Below are 20,414 nucleotides of genomic sequence, written 5' to 3' on the forward strand. Positions count from 1 at the left end.
CTGTGTCACCACTCTTGCATCACAGCTCAGATGGCAAAGCCAGGCTGTGAGAGCTGGCACCTCTCTTCAGAGGTCACACTGATGGGAAATGGTTAGTCAGGGGGATGTGTCTCAGTGCTGGGTGTGTTTGTACTGGCAAACCTTTGCTGTGGGGACTCCGTGGTGTGTGTTACTGATGAACAAGACAATGTGGGAATTGTTCCATCTGCTCTCTCCCTACTTTTGCCAATCAGTGTAACACGTTTGGTTTTGACTACGAAGCATCACAGTCTCATACTGGCAGTAATAGAGTGTACTCGTGCAGCTATGATTTAATTAGCCCACAGCTCTGTTTCTATTGAGTAATGGCTAAATCCACCAAGAAGTAGCTTTTGTCAAGTGCAGGAACTAATTTGGGGAAAAACTAGAAAACCTGCACTTTGGAGCTTCTTGGACTTTATCAGATACTGCCATCAGAGGCTGGAACTCCAGCCAGATACTCCAAACTGGTAGTTTGTGTGTCTGAAGATCTGTCATGTGTCTGCATGTTTTCTCTATTGCAATCCTGTCAAAAGCAACATTTTTAAGGAAATAGGTGGGTTGTGGGTTTTTTGTTTGTTTGTTTGTTTTTCCCAAGGGCACATATTAGATTCTGGTCAACATCTGGTTAATATTTGTTATTCAAAGCTTATTTCTGTCTGGCATACAGAAGACACAAATAGAAAGCCCATATTTTTGTAACTAAAAGCACTGTGGACAACTTTACAAAAGCTTATAGAGCCGGCTTATGTTGTGTTTCAGCTATATTTGGTAACACAGGAGAATGCTTTTGGAAGAGATATTAGATGCTGAAATAGTGATTCCAAATATAAACAAGGTCCCTAAGGCATTAATGTAATGTCTTGCTTATAACTTCAAATTACTTTTTTATAGCTAAAACTAGCATGTCTAGTGGCTAATTATAATGTAGCCTGATGTTATACCCAACCACCTCGTTTTCTGTCTTTTTCACATGCACCATTTAACCTCCTAGGCCTTCATTTCATAAAGGATTAAGTGCATTGGAGTATTACTAAGCAAAAAAACCCAACAAACGAACAAAACAAACAAAAAAGAACAAGAGCTTTGCATAACAGGAGTAGATTTAAACCTGAATCTTAAATGTATGATGAGGCATTTTGCTGAATCCCAGTGGTTTTTTCTCTCTGGACTATCCTGGAAATTTAATGGTGTGGTTCTAAGAAAAGAAAAAAACAGTATTACTTACAAAGAGAAGTTACTTATGCTTTTTTTTAATTCAGCAAAAAGAAATGAAATTGATATTTCAAGTCTGAAATTGATTTATTGGATACTGTAACACTTAGGATGAAAAAATACAGCACTTTGGAGAGTCTGGGTATATTTTCCATATTCTAATTGAAGATACTGTTCCATTGGATAAAAAAAATAATAATTTAAAAAAATTAAAAAATCAAACTGGAAAAAAGTGAAGCAATTTTTACCTGATCAAACAAAATGGGAATTGCAGTACTTACCCTTTTAATCTGGCCTGGCTTTGTGAAAAACAGTGTTTAGCAAATGTTGGAGTGTTATTGAGATGGCCAGGCTGCAAAGGTCAATAACTGGCTGATTTTTGAGACAGGCCACTGGTGCTGTCTGCACCTTGGTGGAGGACAGATTGCCACCCAGTGAGTGGAAAAGGTGAGGGCATAAAAAAATCTTTGAATGAGAGAGATTCAGGATTCTTCTATGTCCACTAACTTGTGGGTGGGAGGAATAGGAACGCCTCATTTGTTTCTTTGAACCAAAGTAGGGATCTAGAAGCTTCCATTGATGCCTCAGGTTTTAGCTTTTATATTTTTCAGATTTTGTGCTGCTTCAGTGTGTAGTTCTGAGCTTCATATTAGGAGATGGTAAACTCTCTTCACAGAGTAGGTAGACAAAACAATTCCTTATCTAGCTGAGGACCAAGAACAACACATCCAGATCTCAGGCCCAAGAGCATAAACAATGGTGGACTGAAGAGAGAAAACAAGAAGGATGGGACTTCATAACTTAAAGCTGTAATTGGACAATTAACTCCAATATGCAAATGGACCAGAATTTATGAAGGTGTGAGACCCCGTGACTGGTTGTCCATTTCTGTGACCATTTTGGGTTCATCCTGGGTATAGCCCTGGCCAATCTCTTGTACTGCCCAAGGTGTATCCATTGAGGCGTTCTAAAAAAAACCTACTTTATTCTTTAACTCCATCTAGCTCTGTTCTAGGTCAGCCTTCACAAGGCATCACCATGAAAGATCTCCCTTTTATATTTGGGATAAAAAATTGTAGTTTCATGCAGAATACAGAAAGAACAACAATTAGTTTGGCAAAAACTCTGCAAAGATTTCAGAGGTGAGACTGGAGTGAGATGATTATGCTGTTCCTGACTTTCCTACCTGTTATGATGGTAGCTGTGAAAACACTACTGATGGTAAAGGAGTCTGTCATTCTCAGAGAGGTTTTAAAGGAAACTGAGCTAAAAACATGAAATTCATGATTTCCAGCTTCATGAATGAGAATTTTTTGTACTCATTTAGAAAACTTCTCAACCAGTGCTGTTCATGCAGGCACTCTGCTGAAGTGCACATTAGCTGTAGAATGTCTTGCTCAGGTTTTGGGGGACTTTGTGTTTGGGTAGCAGGAAAACATATGACTGGACATTTGTAATCTACCAGGCAGCACAGACTGTATGGAATTAGTGTAACAAATGGTCTTGTTCTTTTGAACAACAAGAAGGAACATCTTCAGCTTGGTAGATTTGTGAGTCACAGAATCATAGAATAGCTTGGATTGGGAGGAATCTTAAAGAACATCTTGTTCCAACCTCCTGCCATGGCACAGATACCTTCCCCCAGACCAGGTTCCTCAAAGCCCCATCCAGTCAGGCCTGAATCCCTGTACCAACTTTGGTTATATCTCAGAACAGTACGAAAAAGAAAACAGGACTACAATTTCCTCATAGTTTCACAAAATTTATGCCTGTAGGTTGCAAATTAAAAATATCCTGAAAATATTAGCTTTTGTTGCTATAAAAGCTTGATCCCTCCTGGGCCTCATTCAGTAGGCTCCATCTCTTCATTCTTGGTTGCCTCCATCAGAGGCTCAGCCAATTCCCCTAATTCAGGAATCCATGGCTGACAAAATCCCACAGCTCTGAGATTAGTTCTGTGGATTCAAAGAAACAGTTAAAGCTATGAAGGATGTTGCAACTGGATGCAGCTTTACAGCCAAAATGAGTTATAAAACATTTTGCAGAGTGCTGCTGCTAAAAATAGTTATGCACTGAGTTGAGAAAATGCAGAGAGGCTGGATAAGGTCAGTAAGCACAACGTTGCCCAATTCTTACAATGGAGGAAATTGAGCCACCATTAGTCCACATATCATTCAGTAGATGTTGTCCTGCTGTCTTCTGGATGAGGCCTTTCTTGTTTTTCCCTGCTTATCACATTTAGTTATGTGTTGTGCTCCTCCCCTTTACTCCCTGGGCTCCCTGAAATTTCCATAGGATTTCAGCTTGTTTTTTTTCTTGCATCATTGTCATCTGGCAATGGACCAACATGTCATAAGTACAATTGCTTAGCATGTATTAATCAGATTATTTACATATATTTAACAGCTCTTGAACATAAGTGTACAGTACCAAAAAATGCCTCTGTTTTTGCAAAGCGTTTGCATTTGCCAGCAAATGACAGTCTGGTTGTTTTTAGTAAATTTCAGTTAATTTATTTGCAAAATTACATGAAATACAGAGTTAATGTCAAACCTGGGTTGTTTTGAGATTTTTTGAAATTGAACACTTACATCTCTTTGGAAGCTCCCCCGACCATTTCTAATCTACATCCTTTTAAGTTTCTCATGAACAAAATTATTGACAGCTCCCCTAATAAAAGAGAATGTCTGTCCAGATGGTATTTTAATCCTGCATCTATCCAGCAATTCACTTTTACCAGGTGCAGTTCTTTCTACTCTAGGGCCTAAAGGTGCTTCCACAGAAGATGACAGCAGCTATGTAGTAGGAGATGTTTCCCTAGGGCTGAGCCAATATGAGAAGCTGACAGTCATTAGCCTCAATTAAAGATGGGAGACTTGACATTTGGAGGGGGAAAGCAAAGTGATTTGGCAAGTCTTAAAAGCAATTTGTAGCATGCCTTGTGAATCTCAGTTCATGGGGGCACTCTTTCCCTGAGGAACCCAAATATTCTATGGTGTTAGCATTCCATTCCCCTGCTAGACTTCTTTCTCCTTCTTCATTTCACTTGAAAAGTAATCTTGGACCAAAAACTCCTGGGAACAGAAGCTGTCATCTCTCTTTATTCTCTGAAATGGCTGGCATGCCCTTAGTTGAAGGAAATTAAATTGTAAACAAATCCTTTATTTCTTGTTCGTATCATCTCTAAATCCCTTTCCTTTCCCTTTCTCTTTTCCTTTCCTCCCTTTCCTTCTCTTTTCATTTTCCTTCTTTGTTTCCTTCCTTCTTGTGGGCATCATGTGATGTTAGCTTCCTTAAACACTCATATTCCAATGGATTTAATGAGTGCTTGGGAGCCAGATGGCATGCCATATTTTTTTCCAAACATTTTAAAGCACATGAGAGACAATTCATGTTGACAGGAGTGCTTCGCTGAGGTGTCTGTAAAGCAAATGTGTTACTTGTTACTATTAGAGCAGAATAATTGTTTATGAAATGCATCCTCAAATTCAACAATGATTCAATGAAGTCAACAGAAATAAACTGTGCTATGTAAACAGTGCACACTCTGCAGAGATGTTACCCACTTGTATAAGATATTTATGATCTGAGTGATGCTCTCTGGTATTATGCAGTGATCGTCTCTGGAACCCAAATTCAAGTGATTCTGTATGAAAATCTCCAGTCTGTGGGCAGTGTTAGGGAAAAGACTGGAGACAAAAAAGATTCTCCTTTTCATGTTAGCTGGAAAGAGAGATGTGTTCTTCCTTCTTTTGTCTACTAGGAAGAGAGAAAACCACAAAAGCATTATCCACATAGAAGGAAAATATATAAAAGCAATGGACTATTCTGTAGTAGTTAAGATTGGTTGAAGTTCTAGGTTCAGCTTAAAATATCATGGCTAATGAGCCTTGTTCTGCAGAAAGACAGCCTGGAGTACAAGCCAGATACCTGGTTTTGGGAAAATAGCAGAGTCTCTGATAAATGCATGGTCTTCATGTATTCATCTTTTCTGGTTTAGCAGCTACACTGTGAAAATTAGGAGGCAAGTACTAGCTTGAATACTCTCTGAACCTTTTTTTAAAAAAATGTTAAGTATGGACAAATTTACTTCATTCCTGAATTTTATTCATTATTTTTTTCAGTGCTCTATATTTCTGACAAATATAGAGTTCCTTAAGAACTTAAACAAACAAACAAACAAATAGCCCCACAAATAAACAAAAACCAAAACTAACCAAACACAAAAAAAAAAAAACCCAAAACAAAACCCCAAACCAACAAAATAAACAATTAAACAATGGTTTTACATCCAGCAAAAAAACTTGTGTGGAGAGTGTTTCTTTTGTCAAGAAAAAAACCCATGATGTGTAGAAACTGGATAAAGAGAGGCTGGATTCTGAGTGGAAGGAGAGCTTGTCTACAGCAGGCTGGGGATAATCCACCCCTGTGATGTGCAGTATACAGTAATTCTCTATGTTCAGGATAGAAAAAGTACAGAAGATTTAGGCAAGTGAGGATAAAACCATAGAAATATATTTAAAATATACATCCAGGAATTACATATATATATGTATAAATGTTTCCTGTTCTGGAAAAAAGAAATCAAACCAGGCTCCTGTATCACCCCTACAGCTGTATCAGCCTGTATTGTGTAGCTTAGAATTAGAATTTTTGTTCATCATTTTTGATGGTAAAATATATGGTAAAATACACACCATCTAGACTAATCTGAATTGCTCTTCCCCTCTTCTTCAGCTCTATTTCCTATACAGTTAGTATATAGGATTAATAACAAAATTACCTTCTGGATTTTAGAGATGGTAGCTTGTGCAATCCTGGGTTTCTGCAAAACACACAATTAACTGTGTGCTGTCAGGCAGACCTTTTATGGGGAGCTCTGGAAATGTTTGACTTCTAGTAAAATCTCATCATAAACTGTGCTCTTACAAATCAAAACCTAGATGAGGGATGATTAAAAAAGCCCAGCTGTTGAAATAAGGTAGGTATGCATTTAGATAATCAAACATTACTTATAAGACAGTCTGGTGTGAACAATAGCTAATTTTTTCCAAGGATGCTATCTCCTGATAATTATTGAAAGAAATTATCCACTGTGATAGATAAATTTAAAAAATGGTGTAAGCAATCATCTGAAAATACTTCTTTTCATCTTTAATTACCTAATTCTTACCTTGTTAAGCCAGATGATTGGGTATTATTATGATTGACTACTTTATTAGAAGGACATACAACAGTAAGGGCTTCTGTATGTCACAAGAAGATGAAGTCTTCAGCTGTTCAGTTAAGTACATGAGTGAGATGAAATGACAGCAAAATATTTTCTGCAAGAAGATGTGATACGATACCAGATTTATTTAGGACAATCTTATAGAGAGAATGGAATGTTGGGAGTTCCTTGAAAACTCTGTAGGCATTACTATATGTGATTCAGGCTGCAAAATGGTAACAAGCTGTAAAGAATATGGGTTTTGACATTTCCTTTAATACTGGTGAAGATAAAGGAGGTGAACAGTCTGTGAGATCTGAGTGATTGTCACTAGCACTATCACAGTTGCCATTTATTATGGAGTGTGTTCAACAGTCATTGCTGGCAAGCCATCAGCTGAAGTTTTGCCAGTGAAAGTCCTTATGTTTAGGATCACAGCTATTTGCAATTATGGAGGGATGACTACTCAGTCCCTTGACTTGCTGCTTTCTGTCAGTGAGTGGATGTGCTACATTAAGTTGGTATTCCTGTACTCAGTAGATTTGTGCCTCATTAGGGCTGCCCTTGAAAACATATTCACAGTCACATATTGGATGTATGCTAAAATAGCTGAGGCTATAAAAACAGTTTGTGCTTGTGCATGTGCCTTCAGTTTCCTGCTCTAAACAGCTTTTGAACTCTTCATAAATGTTCTGAATGTCAAGGTAGGTATTTGGGGGAATGACTGAAGTATTTCACTTTCATGTATCTCATATCTGCTATTTTCTGGGTGTTAATTACTGTGTTTATGAAACAAAGACTTTGCTTTGCTTTGCTTTGCTTTGTATAAGTCCCTCATGAGAAGGGAGGTGAAGGATCAACTCTTGTTACTTATTAACTATGTTTTTCTATTCTTCCAGAATAAGCCTTTAGCTGAATTTTCTCACCCTAATGAGTTCAGTCCAAATCACTTTGTCAAATCTTTCTGTCTTTATTCCCTCACTTCTTTATGACTTTGCCCATTTCTCCCAACACCCCACCTCCTCCCCACTCCTCAACAAAGCAAAGAGTTTACTGACTGCAAATATGAGTAGATACAGAAAATTTTCACGAGACTGCATCACAGGACCAAAGTGGGCAACAATTTGGATTTGCCCATACCATTTGTGGAGATTGGACACCTGAGACTATGACTAGGGATGTATTATGGCAGGAAAACCTTGACACTTGCTCCACCATAACAGAAAGGAAATTTTGTCTGGTTAGACAAAACTTTTTTCTGTTAATCCTAATGTTGAGATCAGTTATTTGTATGTTTTGGAGTGAAAACCTTTACTGATGAATACTTCTCAAAAATACTCCTTTTTTTTCCACCAGAAATTGTAATATTAATTAAATATAGATTTTTACAAGATAAATTAATTCCTGAAATGATTTGTTATGAATCTTACTTTGCAGCTTATATAAATATGTACTGAATGGGAATATGGATGAGACTATGAAAGGCAAAATGGGGAAGGTAAGGATGTTCATATGTAAAATGAAAGCAAATTATGCAAGACCTTGAGTAGATGCTTATAAATGGTTTTTAGCTATTTTTAAGTGCTTTTCCCAAAACTAATTCATTTTGGGTATATTAGATATAATTAAAAGTAAATTGCCTCTAAGAGAACAGGAGGAGAGTTATTTACTCTGGAATATTCAAATACTTCTGCAAAACTCTTGGATGTTATTGTACCAGACTTCCAGTGATATTCTTAATGCTTATGAAATATGCAATACACAAAAAAATATCCTTTCTATACAAAATGGGCAGTGGAGACTGCTAGGAGTGACATGTCACTCCGTGGTGTCAGCTTTGACTGTTTTTCAGATTGCCCTCTGGGAGATGCTGACTGCTCTGTGTGATGCACTTTGTAGTTTCGAAAAGCTGTCTGTCAAAGGGGTGCTGTACAGAAAGTGCTGAGTTTATTCCCTCGATGGATGAGCTGGTTATTTCTTCCTCATTCCTAGTCCTGGCCTGGGACTTAGGAGCTAAGAAGGGATACATTCTGTGGCATACAGAAGGAGTGGGATGCGTGGAGGGAAGTGAGGGATTTCAGAACATGCTGCCATCCTAGATTCCATCTCTTTAGTCCAAAGTCCACTGATACACAGTGGGAGTGATCACAGTGTCTGTGATCAGACAGGACCTGTGGACAGAGGCTGAATGCGAGACGAATGTTTCCTGAACACAGTTTTGCAGAGGTAGGGGATGTTGGGGTTGTTTTATTTTAACATTTCAGGTTCCTCAGGGCAGCACTGGAAGTGAGGTGCTCCATTTTAGCAGCAGATGAAGCAGCAATAACACAGGCTCCTCTCTGTTCCCTCCCTGGTGTGCCTGACTGCTCACTGGGAGCAGCAGCAGTTCAGTGACCGTGCTAACTCAAACATGGGCCTCACGCTGACGTGTGAAATAATCCTGGTCCTAGTGGGAAAACCTGTTTAGCCAGGAGGATATGAAAACATTAGGTAATTTGCCAAGGTTCTGATAGCTTTGCTTTGTTCTGGGTTTTGGTGCTGTATTTTGTTTTCAGAGTTTTCACAGAGCTTTTATACTTTTCACAGAAGTACCAGAAAGAAATTTTTTAAGAGGAAGAAGTTTTCAATTTTTTGAAAATTTACCTAAACTGTATAAATCCATTTCATGTTGGCATGATAAAAGTTCACTGTTATCACACATGAACAAATATTGCAGAGATTTTGCATGGTCTAGAAAAACAAAACAGACTGCAGTGTCATAAAAAAAGATCACTTAAGTGCAAAGGTGTGGCAATTTGGACACTTAAATATCTGAACAGCTGTGGTTGGGAAAGTCTGTCAAGTGGCAAAATACTGGGAGGAGAGGGGTGGTTTTTTTCTGTCGTACAATAAGGCAGCTGGATTTTCCCTCAGCAGTTTATCTCAGCTTTATGTCACTTGCCTAGAAGGCTGAGGCCATATCAAAGACATTTGGGAATTGCAACATAAAACTTGTTAGCTCTTTATTTATATATTTTGTATGTGTGTATAGTATGTATATATATAAAATCAGTAACTAGACTGGATTTTTCCCAAGGTAAATGACAAGTGCATTCCTGAAGAAAGGGGGAAAAAAAGAGACTGCAGCTTCAGGGCTGAGCTGCCCAGGCAAAATGGAAAATTATCAGGTAAAACAAGGCACTTAGTCTAGTTACACCCCTTTTTTTACTGGAAGAAATGCATGGCTGTGTGTTGACTGTGTGACCTGCCACGGAGTTATCATTTGGCCTGGAAAGAAGGAAACCTCTTAAGCTCTTCCCTGGCTTAATTCTGTTCTAAGCCCATGACTCCTGTATCCCAGATACATGTCCCCATCATCAGATTTGCTTAAGCTAGGGAGGTCATCTTTAATGCACCACTTGAAAAGCAAAATAGTTTCTTGAATGTTGATTTCAATTGATGCTTAATCCGCAAGGTTTTACATTTCTGGACAGTGATCATCTGGCTTGAGTGTCAAATCTTCGTGGCCCACTTTAATTTTTTGTTCTTGTTCCTATAAACTGAAACCACTTCAGACTGCTGGCTATGACAAGCTTGTTCAGTGGTGAAAACCTGAAGTTAGTGACCACGTTTCCAGCAAGGGAGGAGACTTGAAAGCAGGTTCTCCCAGGGCTGAGTGCTCCAACCAGCAGGGGTTTGTTTCCAACAGGACTGAGCACACATGCAGCCAGGTCTCCAGTTGCTTTGCCCCTGGCCTTACACAAAACCCATGTAATGTGGGAGGTGTTTCTCAAGCAGCACAGGGAACAGAATGAAATGCTGCTGGACATTGGAGCAGCATTGCTCTTTCAAGTGTGACTCCTGGCAGAAATTTAAGTGGTTAATGATTAGACGCAAGTTCCTCTGTAAATCTTGCCTTAAATCAAAACCCAGGAGGAATTTGAAATACCTGATAGAGGGGACCTCAGTTACAGTGGCCTGTTTTGTGCTATTTTGCTCTGATTTGTTTTGTGCTTTTAGATACATCAAATATAATTTCCTGTTTGAGCTATTTTGTTTTTTTCCCATGTTAATAGAGAAATTCTTACTTGAAAGCAGTATCTTGGTTGTGTGGGAGAATGGCTAAAAACTTTTAGAAAGGAATAAATAACTCTCTTAGGAAGAGTATTTTTGCTTTAGGCTTGAGGAAAGACAGCTGTGTCATTTTGTACATTGTGGACAGGTTCCAAGTGTGTGTACACATGCTCACACAGACATACAAGAATTATTAGCTTGTATGTTCACATTAATAGTAAGACAGGCATAATAATGACCAGGATTGAACTAGCTGTTACAGATCTGGTCATAGATGGAACAGGTCTATCAGATCAAGTTCTTGTATCAGCTACTGTTCCCCCAAAAGGGGAGGTAATCATCATGACACTGAGCTGTCTCTTGCGCTCCACCAGCCTTAATGGGAAATCAGTGTGAATAAACTGGCTCAGCTGAACTCTGCTTAATCTGATCTCATGATTTATCCAGGCATCTGGAAAAAAAGGCTAATGTCACTTTGGCCAATGAATGAACATACATCTGGTTTTAAACACTAAGTCAATGAACAAGAATTAAACAGAATCTTGTCTGAACTTTTGGAAAGGATATTTAACTTTGTCAACTATAACACACTTTAAAACACCCACACTAAACTCATGCTTACTCTGTGTCAGCAAAATCTTAACAGCACAAGACAGATGAGTCTTTAACTTTTGTACAAGGGTAGATCAGCTGTATGGCTCAGGACACAGGTCAGAAATAAGGTAAAGTCATAATTACTTATAATTTTTTTCAGTTAACTATGAGCATCATATTGTATAAGGACAGCAGCAGGAAGATTCTATTTTCTCTGTAGTATACACAACTTCAGAAAACATCACTAAGGACCATTTTTTTGCACTCTGTGTTACTTTGCTTGTAAGCTTCATTTGAAGAAAAAGCTGTCCTGGTCCTTAATTATAGTGGGTACCAGAAATCTTGGTCAGAGACTATTCTGAGTCACAGTCTCATCTGTCAGTGCCTTTTCCTCTTTAACACTGGGGCCTCCAGACTTTCAGAATATGGCATGATCTGAAACATCATTGTATCACAAAAATCTCATTCACTCTTTTGAAAAGAGCCACTTGCATTCTAAATATACTTGCCAAAAGAAACTAATTCTCATAATAGCTTTTCTTCAACATGTTATTTTTCTTACAGATGCTCACCTGTTTGGCAATGCCTAAATCTGCTTTTTTTTTTTTTTTTCTATATGTAAAGAATAAACTGTGGAAGAAGAATCCCAGATGCATAGAACTAATGTTATTAAATGCTCTACAGCTCCCCTGAAACATATATAATCTGAAATTCTGAAAACCAATTTTCAAGACAAAAGCAAGAACTGTATGTTTGCTTATAGAAACTCCAGTAGCATTTCAGCATATTACTCTGTGGAGAAGAATAACAATTAATAATAATAATGACAATAATAATTTTTCTCAAAAAAAAAAAATCCTGAAGCATACTCTTGTACAAAATTGTTATAGCTTTTATTAGTATTCCTCAGAGGGTAAATTTACTCAGTGTGTGTGACTTAATTAAGAGTCCACAGAAACCCCTCCAGCACATCATCGGACATGGATCATAACTGTAAATAGCATTACTGTTGTAACAGTTTTTTAATATTAGTTTAATTGCATATCATGAAGTTTCCTTTGGTTCCTGAATAGAAACTCTCACAGATGCCTCTGTATTTTGGGCTTATCTACCTTAACGTGTCTGAAATTTAACTCCTCTGCTACAGTGATACCCCATACAAAGTCCTTGCGATTTTGGGGCAAGGATACGTGAAAATGAGAGAAACAAAATCCTCATCCATCTAATTGTTTGTATCTCTATATGAAGCACATTTTTGTGCAGGAAGAGGGTAACAAGGGCAGGACTGAGAGCTTCAGCTGCAGGCCGGAGGCCGTAAATTGGAGTTGCAAAGCGGCAAGCGTGAGGTGAAAGCAGAGAGGCCTCCCATGTGCCAGGCGGCTGAGGCCTGAGCCCCTCAGCGCGGGGCCGGGCCCGTCCGGCCGCAGAGCCGCGGGAGCGCCCCGGGCCCGCAGCCCGGTGCCGGCGGCCGCTGCCCCGGCGGTGACGTCAGGCCGCTCGCCGTGACGCGTGCGCTCAGCGCGGAGCGGAACCGGCCTGCCCGGGGAGGGAACCGCGCTCCGTGAGGGAAGCGAGCCGGCGGCCGGGAGGTACCGGAGCGCACGTGGGACGCGCTGCTCGCGTTCGGCTCCCTGCCAGTGCGCCCCGCAGGCCGCGCCTGGCTCGGGGCGGGGGGGACACGCAGGGCTGGGGGGACACGGGGGGACACGCAGGGACCGCGCGGAGCGGCCGCGGGGACACGCAGGGACGGCACGGGGCGACTCCGCCCCCACCGTGGCACCGGCGGCGCGCGGGCTCGGCTCGGTCCCGGCGTGCCCCGCTTCCCGCTGTCCGTGCCGAGGGCTCCACCTGCAGCCGGGCCCGGGCGGGAGCCCAGCTCAGCCCCACGGGCGGAGCAGGGAAGGAGGGAGGCACCGGGCTGGGCCGGGCTCGGCTGGGGGAGCCCCGCTCGCCCTGGTTAAAGGTGCCCTCCTTGGGCTGGCAGCCGGGCGCTGTGGGGTGGTGCCCTCGGAGCCCCGGCGTCCCGCGTTACGTAGTTTGGCTCTGAAAGAAGAGCGAAGGTGATAGAGGTGCCTGCGTGTGCCTGTTGCTCCAAGTATAGCTGGTTTTCCCTTCCGTTATTTATCCAGGGAGCAGCGGGACATGACTCCTGCTGCAGCTTTTCCCTCCCAAGTCCCAGCTCCAGGGAGCCTGTGTGGCGTTTCTGTGTTAAAGCACAAACTGTATGTATGTACTGTGTTGCAGGTAGGCCCCGCCTGTGAATGCCTGGTTAATGCACAAGGGGCTTTTCTCTGCTCTGAGGACTTGCCAGGGAAGGCAGACACGTGGGTTGGTTTCAGGCACTTGTGAATACTTAATTAGGGAAAAGGACAGACCGTCTGCTTGTTCAGACTCTTGTCGCAGAAGACCGAACTCATCATGCCACTGCATGAGTTGGTGGTGGCCTGGCACACTCGGTACCATGTGCTTTTCTGATCATCACTCATCCAGAAGGGTTTAATAGAGCTCAGTGAGGCCAAGGGTAAGGTCTAAGGACTGGCACACTCTTTAGTGATGTATTGAATAGCTTCCATATGTGTAGGAGTAACTGAATAGACCTGAAAGAGGATACAGGTGGAGAGTGAAACAGTGAGGGGAAGCTATGAGGAGAAATGCATAGAATTATCTAATCAGAAAGCAAATTAAGAACAAAAGGAAGTACTTTCCCACAAATAATAAAACTCGTTGCCTCGGGATGAAGACAATATAATTGGGTTCAAAAAGGATTTATTCAAATGCATGGAAAAAAGATTCATTGTTACTGCTTGATTCTGCCCCTGTCTCCTCAGGAAATCCCAAACCAGCTGATTGGTTTCTAGAACTTGCAGAATAAAAGATCATTCTACAGAAGTGCTTCCTTTGTGTACTCCATTTTGAACATCAAAGCTAGCTACTTCAGAATAATTTCGTATTTCAAAAAGCTTTTTATCTTCCTTCAAAAGCAGAAACAAAAAACCACAGGCTAGTGGTAAAACACAGTCTGACAGTATTAAACCAGTGTAAATACAATAGTTTCAAGTCATACTCAGTAACATTTGCACTGGTGGTGTCCAACACAGATACTTTGGATGGAGTGAGGCCTTGAGGCCAAATGATTTCAGCACAAGAATAGTGGTTGCAAGAGAAATATAATTACAACCAGTACATCAGCTTTGAATAAGCAGCTGAACAGTACATTGTGGCCTTTAGGTACATAAATCAGATAATTCATCAATTGAATAAGAGTTGCCATAACTCTAGTGTTGGAATGCTAGATTATGTGCATGATTTTTAAATTTTTTTAATACTTCATAAATATTTAAGAATTAACTTTCATTTGCAGAGGTGGTGTCTAAGTTGTTCAGCTGTTTATTTTGAATAAAAAAAAATGAATACAAATGAATGAATAAAAACCAAATCACTAATTTTGTAACCTGCTCTTACAAACTGCTGCAAACAGGTAAAGGCTGTGAGTCGACAAGAACAGTGAATGTCTTGCTCTGCTGGACACGAAGCTGATGGTTTACTTGCAGTTTCTGGAATGTTGTGAAGATGGGCAAGGTGTGTGCTGTGTTTGGAGGATCCCGTGGGATAGGCAGAGCTGTGGCAGAGCTCCTGGCACAGAGGGGCTGCCGCCTGGCCATCCTTGCTAGGAACCTGGACGTGGCCCAGAGCACTGCCCGTCACCTTGGCGGTACGTAGGCTGCTGGGCACCCTCGCTGCTCCCTGCCTGGGGCACTCGTGGAATAACCCCTCTTGTTTAGCTAGATGGAAAGGAAAATAAAGGCTGAGAAACGTTAAAAACCATTTATTGCTTTGAGTCTGTTTGCACAAGAGTCGTTGGGAAAGTAGATTGGCTTTTTTATCTGCATTATGGCAATTTTAAGATGAATGGAATTGTTTGGGGTCCCAATAGAGATGGTGTGAAATGGGTCATCCTCAGCTCCTGAAGAAGCCAGAACTGAGACCAGTCTGCTCACACTGAACTTCTCACTCCAAAAGGCAAAAAATATCAAACAAGGAATTGTCACATAACTAATGAATACTGTACTTGAAAATCATCTTTATTTAATTGCCTGGGGATTAAATAGGTTCCTTAAATTATAACTAGTTCAACATCTGTTTTGCAACTGAGCTGATACATTCTGAAGGAGCTTTATGAATTAAATACAGCTTTTACTGTGACATTATATGTATTTCAATACAGCAGGACATCTGGCACTTAGCTGTGATGTATCCAGTGAACAAGAAGTCCAAAAGGCTTTTGAGGAGATGCAGAGGAATTTGGGTCCTGTTAACTACTTGGTTAATGCAGCTGGGATCAACAGGTTGGTTACTCCTGACAAGACAATAGGTAATTCTAGATGCAGGCAGCCCACTGTAAGGTGCTCTGGCCCTTTGTGCTTAGTAAGAGTGTTGTTAATGAGCACATCTGAAAACAATATTAAGTCCTTGCCAATATTTTGTTTCTGATGGCAGTAAAATGCTAACAGATGATACAGCTTTCACTGTAGTTTCTTCATTCTGAATTTGACTTCTCCCTCTATTCTTTCTTCTACTTTTTCTCCCAGAATGGTCCAAAACAGTGCTTGCAAAGGAGGCTCTCTGTCTAGAAGCATGGCTAACTTGTTTTTTGCTATGTGTAGTTCTTGCAGCATTGTCATTTTGAATGCTCAAATGTATGGAACCACATACACCCCATTAATATTCTGTCCAACAGTCTCTTTTTATGAGTAAACATGATCAGGGGGTTGTTCACTGAATTCTTTGGGTTTTTTTGGTTTGTTTGTCAGGGATGGTTTGCTACTGAGAACCAAGACTGAAGATATGATAGCCCAGATTCACACAAACCTTTTGGGAACAATGTTGACATGCAAGGCTGCTCTAAAGGTCATGATTCAGCAGCAGGGAGGTGCTATTGTCAATGTAGGTAAGTTGTTTGTGTCAGCCAGTGGAGTTCTGTGTACCAGTCTTCTAGAAATGTTTAGCAGGTGTAACATATTACATTGCTTGTTGCAATTTACTTGTTTTCCTTTTATTTAGACATTCTATATTTAGCATTTCTTTATGAGTGCTTATTCTTTTGTGTAATTTCAGCAACTTCTAAATAGTTTTCTTCAGTAATAAACACCTCAGAGTTTATATTTTATTGAAAAAAACAAACTTTGCTATTCTTACCAATTCTTTCAATGTCTATATATACCAGCTGCTGGCAATTAACTCAGAATTGATAGGTTTAGTCAGTTTATTTCTTTCTTTATTTAATGTGGGCAATGATACTTTTTTTAGAAAGTCTTAATTTTACTTTCCTGGTGCTTATTGGTCAACATAGATACATGAATTATACAAAAATCATAACTAATTGGGACATTTGCTTATCCTAGCAGGCTAAAGTGCATAAAGTCATGCATATTTTACTCTTCTTGTGACCTCATTTTTCATTCCAAGTTCAAAACTAAAATGATCAAGTGAGTACAATGTTTCAAGTTACCCATTTAATCTTCTCTTTGATGTTTCTTTATTTTAGGGAGTATTGTAGGACTTAAAGGCAACTCTGGTCAGAGTGTGTATAGTGCTACCAAAGCAGGATTAGTTGGATTTTCACGCTCTCTTGCTAAAGAAGTAGCAAAAAAGCAAATTCGAGTCAACGTTGTTGCTCCAGGTTAGTTCTTGAGGAATTCCTGCATCCTTGACTGTTGCAATTCATTAAGACTGTGGATATTTCTTGCACTCTGAAAGTAACTTAAGACTAATTTCTATTATTTTCTGCAGCTTTGTAAGTAAATATTTTTAATATATTTTGTTTGTTTGTTTGAAGTATAATACATTCTTTTAGAAAACCTTCAGTCTTTTCAAGGGAACATCAAGAAATTTGGAAGAGTGAATCTACCAATTCCTCTATCCATTATTACATAATGAATGTAGTTTTTTTCCTTTGATCCTTCTTCAGAACTTGCTGTCCTTGCAGATGGAAGGATTAGATCTAATTAGAGACTGAGAGCTACCCTTGTCTCCAGCTAGAGGATGCTTGTTTGTTATTACAGAAACATGACAAACCGTAAGAAAGCTGTCATAAAAGCACCTCTATCTCCCTGTAGTAAAAGGAGGAAATCCTGAAAGTTATTTCTGTGAGCAAAGGCTGTGCTTTTGTAAGATGATCTAGTTCAAGCAAACTGCCACCCTTAAGGAAAAGCCCCTTCTATATTTTCTGAATTTTTCCACCCATAACTGTGTACACTGCTGCTCACCTTCTGCTACCTCTGATGCCTTTCAGAATTCCACGTGAACCTGTTCAGCTTGTGAACTAGGCAGGAAAAATACTTTTATTCTTTAGTGAGTTGAGCAGCTCATCCACAGCCATCATAAAGGGGCAGAGTATTACAGTAGAAAGCAAAAGGGAGTCTTGCCCTTCTTGATGGCAGCTAGAAAGCAGGTAAGATCAGCTCTTTATAAAGCTGCAGCTTTTGTGTAGAGTTGTGCAGCAGTGGGAAAGCCAAATCTCAGAAAATGGGAAACTGTAAAAAAGGTCCTTCAAAAGTGTCAAGAAATATTCTTCAAATGAGTGCTCTAGTAGAAACTATGCAAGAACTGCCATAAGTTCTAAAATAGAGTGCAAACACTTTAAAGTCAGAGAGGGTTTCTTGCCAGACATTTTGTGCTCATATTTTAATTGAGATCATTTTGGTGAAATGAGTATATTTTTTCTTTTAGAAAAGTGATATTAAATATAGTTTTTTGATTGAATTTTAATTTCCCTTTCTTGTTTGATTTTGTTTGGGTTTTTTAACATTTTTTTCTGCGTTTTGGTTATTGCATCATTGCTTCCAAAAATGAAAAGTATTTTATTGGTTAGATAAGAAAGTGATTTTGGCCATCAAATGATGTGGGCTGCTTTGGGAGACTTTGAAGTATGGTAGCTGGTGCTGAATCCTGGTAATAGATTTCACTTTGTAAGATTCAGTGGGAAATCCACTAGATAAATTTAGCTGAAGGTTAGGTAACTCTTCCTATATCTCTCTGCTCTTAGGCTTTATTCACACAGAGATGACAGCTCATTTGGAAGAAGATCAGTTGAAGAAAGCAATTCCCCTTGGAAGATTTGGAGAGCCTCATGAAGTTGCACAAGCTGTTGTCTTTCTTCTAGAATGCCCATATATTACAGGGAGTGTTCTGGTTGTAGATGGAGGCTTGCAGCTTATGACCTAAGTACTGCCTTGAATAAAGGACTGCTTCAATGTCATGATGGTAATATGTAAATATATTCTAAATAAAGGGAGAGGGCTGGAAATCGTTTGAAGATTGATGTACATAATTGACTTGGTCTTTTTTAGTCAGAGGAGAAATTCAACAGCAGTGAGGTACAATGTGTGTGTTTAGCTGCCTGAAGAGTCTGTTTGGTATTACAAAGTCTGTGTATGAAACAATTTGAAAAAGATCTGGTTTTGATACAGTGATAGCTTTAATAATGTGCTGATATGTTTTTAAAGCACTGAATTTTTATAAAGTTCTGTTTTCTAATTTGGGAAAGAATGAGATTTTATTTTAATTATCATGTTACACAAAGGTTAATAAAGTGCAGAGACATGTTTATTGGGTGGCAGGTATGATTGCATCAAGTTTTTCAAGTAGGGCAAAGATTGTGAACTGCATAGTTTTGCATTCTTATCATTTAGTCCCTATAAAGTAGCAAGGAGTTTCCTTTGAGCTTTGTTTGTTTGTACCTAACACTACAAAGCTAGGAACTTCTAGATCTTCAGCATACCTGAATTGCCTTTAGAAGCTTTAATTATATGCACTGTGTTTTTATAAAGACAAAGCCTACTCAGTTCCATTTCTGAGTGTATGTACAGCACTCACTCAGTCCAGGGGCTCTGGTGTGTGCCCACTGGAGGATTGCTACAGCACTGGAGCTGCTAATCCTGTCATACTCTCAGCTTGAGCTGCACATGCACTGCTGAACACTACAGCTGCACACCTTGCTCTGTAAGACACTGCAAGGACTCAGTAGATACTTAGAACATTTATCACTTCCAGAGCATGAAGTCAAGGTGTTTTGTGTTTTGCTCTGTATCTTCATGAGCACTCAGTTCAGCTCTTAAGTTGATGCTCCCTCATATGTATGTATAGTCAATAAAATGGCCATTTATTTTATTCAAAGCAGCTTTTGAAGCACAGTAATTATTTTGCTGTAAATGATTCTGAGTGTTCCTGTCTTGCTGAAAACTTACCAAATGTTTGACCTCAGGCTTTTCTATTGAGCTTGAGTAATTTTTGATAATTGATGTTTTTATTATCTCTGAAAAAAACTATGAATGTGGTTCAGGACTTTCACTTCTTAGCTCTGGTGTTCATTGCATCATGATCCAGATGTTGATTCAGCTTTTGAAATTGCTTCCCATCTTGGCACACACCACAATACAGAAAGAAGAGATCTCACTGATGATAACTGTGGCTTTAAAGTTGGAGATTTTCTTCCTTTGTGCAGCTGAGTAGTTTTGTCTTTGTGCCAGAAAACAATACATGTTCAAGCTTCTTGCAGGTATGTATTGAGAAATAATACAAGGAGTACTTGTATGATCAGGAGATTTTACAGTTGGTTGTACTACTCACTTTGGAATATAAAATACCATAGAAGTAATCCTTCCAGGAGTCCTTATCTTCCTGTTATCGCTGTTATGTGTCATATGTGTCTTTGCACCAAAAATATAATTGCTAATTATGTTTTTCCTTGATAGAAGGAGTTGGCCAGAGATGATGTGAATTTTTCCAAGGGCACTGAAGGTGAGGAAGGACAGCTGGTACATTTTCACTAGTCAAGTAGGAATATGTCAGTGACTTGGCTGCTGCCCATACCCGCCCTTGGTCTTTTACAAACAAACCCTGTGTGACATTTCTTGACCAAAAGCCAAACCTAAGAAACTAGAAATAATTTTCTTTTAGTAAGTTCTGACCCTAATTATTATTATCCTTTTTTTTGGGGGGTAAGGGAGTTGTTAAATAAGTTATCAGCAATTGAATTTTTAGTTCATATTTGCAATTAAAACCTGAAATAATTCTGTCAGAAGAATCTCAGCATGCCACACAGTGATTTCTGTAAAAAGTTCCAGTACATACTATGTTTTTATTATTGCTGTTGCCATAGGGCCAGACTGAAGTGTTGGTAGCTTTAAATCACACTTTTAAAAGGCTCTCCCCTCCCCCACCCCTTCTCTGAACTGGGAAATTAGAACAAAAAACTGGTTAACATGATGCTGGGTCTGTCTGGTCTGGTGTGATGTCCTGAACAGGGGACGTAGGGACTGTGCAG

General features: G+C 39.7%; 1 protein-coding gene across 2 annotated transcripts; it reads left to right on the forward strand.

Moving 5' to 3' along the window:
* Positions 1–12,610: 12,610 nt before the first annotated feature.
* CBR4 (carbonyl reductase 4) lies at positions 12,611–18,694 on the forward strand. Of its 2 annotated transcripts, none has more exons than XM_058025124.1 (6): positions 12,611–12,678; positions 14,568–14,801; positions 15,315–15,435; positions 15,901–16,037; positions 16,635–16,769; positions 18,135–18,694. In XM_058025124.1, exons 2-6 carry the CDS (start codon positions 14,660–14,662, stop codon positions 18,311–18,313), a joined length of 714 nt encoding a protein of 237 aa, XP_057881107.1. In that variant the 5' UTR covers positions 12,611–12,678; positions 14,568–14,659; the 3' UTR covers positions 18,314–18,694. The 2 variants fall into 2 exon arrangements, with proteins under 2 accessions (XP_057881107.1, XP_057881108.1); XM_058025125.1 differs by having other exon boundaries at positions 15,318–15,435.
* The last annotated feature ends 1,720 nt before the right edge of the window (positions 18,695–20,414 follow it).

This window comes from Melospiza georgiana, chromosome 5, assembly GCF_028018845.1.
Source record: "Melospiza georgiana isolate bMelGeo1 chromosome 5, bMelGeo1.pri, whole genome shotgun sequence".
NCBI classification, from domain to species: Eukaryota; Metazoa; Chordata; class Aves; order Passeriformes; family Passerellidae; genus Melospiza; species Melospiza georgiana.

What these genes read in the sequence shown, in the direction of transcription:
- CBR4 (XM_058025124.1), top strand. Translation starts at nt 14,660, where the DNA reads ATGGGCAAGGTGTGTGCTGTGTTTGGAGGATCCCGTGGGATAGGCAGA. An exon ending in AATGCAGCTGGGATCAACAG is followed by an intron (nt 15,436 to 15,900) that starts GTTGGTTACTCC and finishes TTTGTTTGTCAG; the next exon opens with GGATGGTTTGCTACTGAGAA. An exon ending in AGGTGCTATTGTCAATGTAG is followed by an intron (nt 16,038 to 16,634) that starts GTAAGTTGTTTG and finishes TCTTTATTTTAG; the next exon opens with GGAGTATTGTAGGACTTAAA.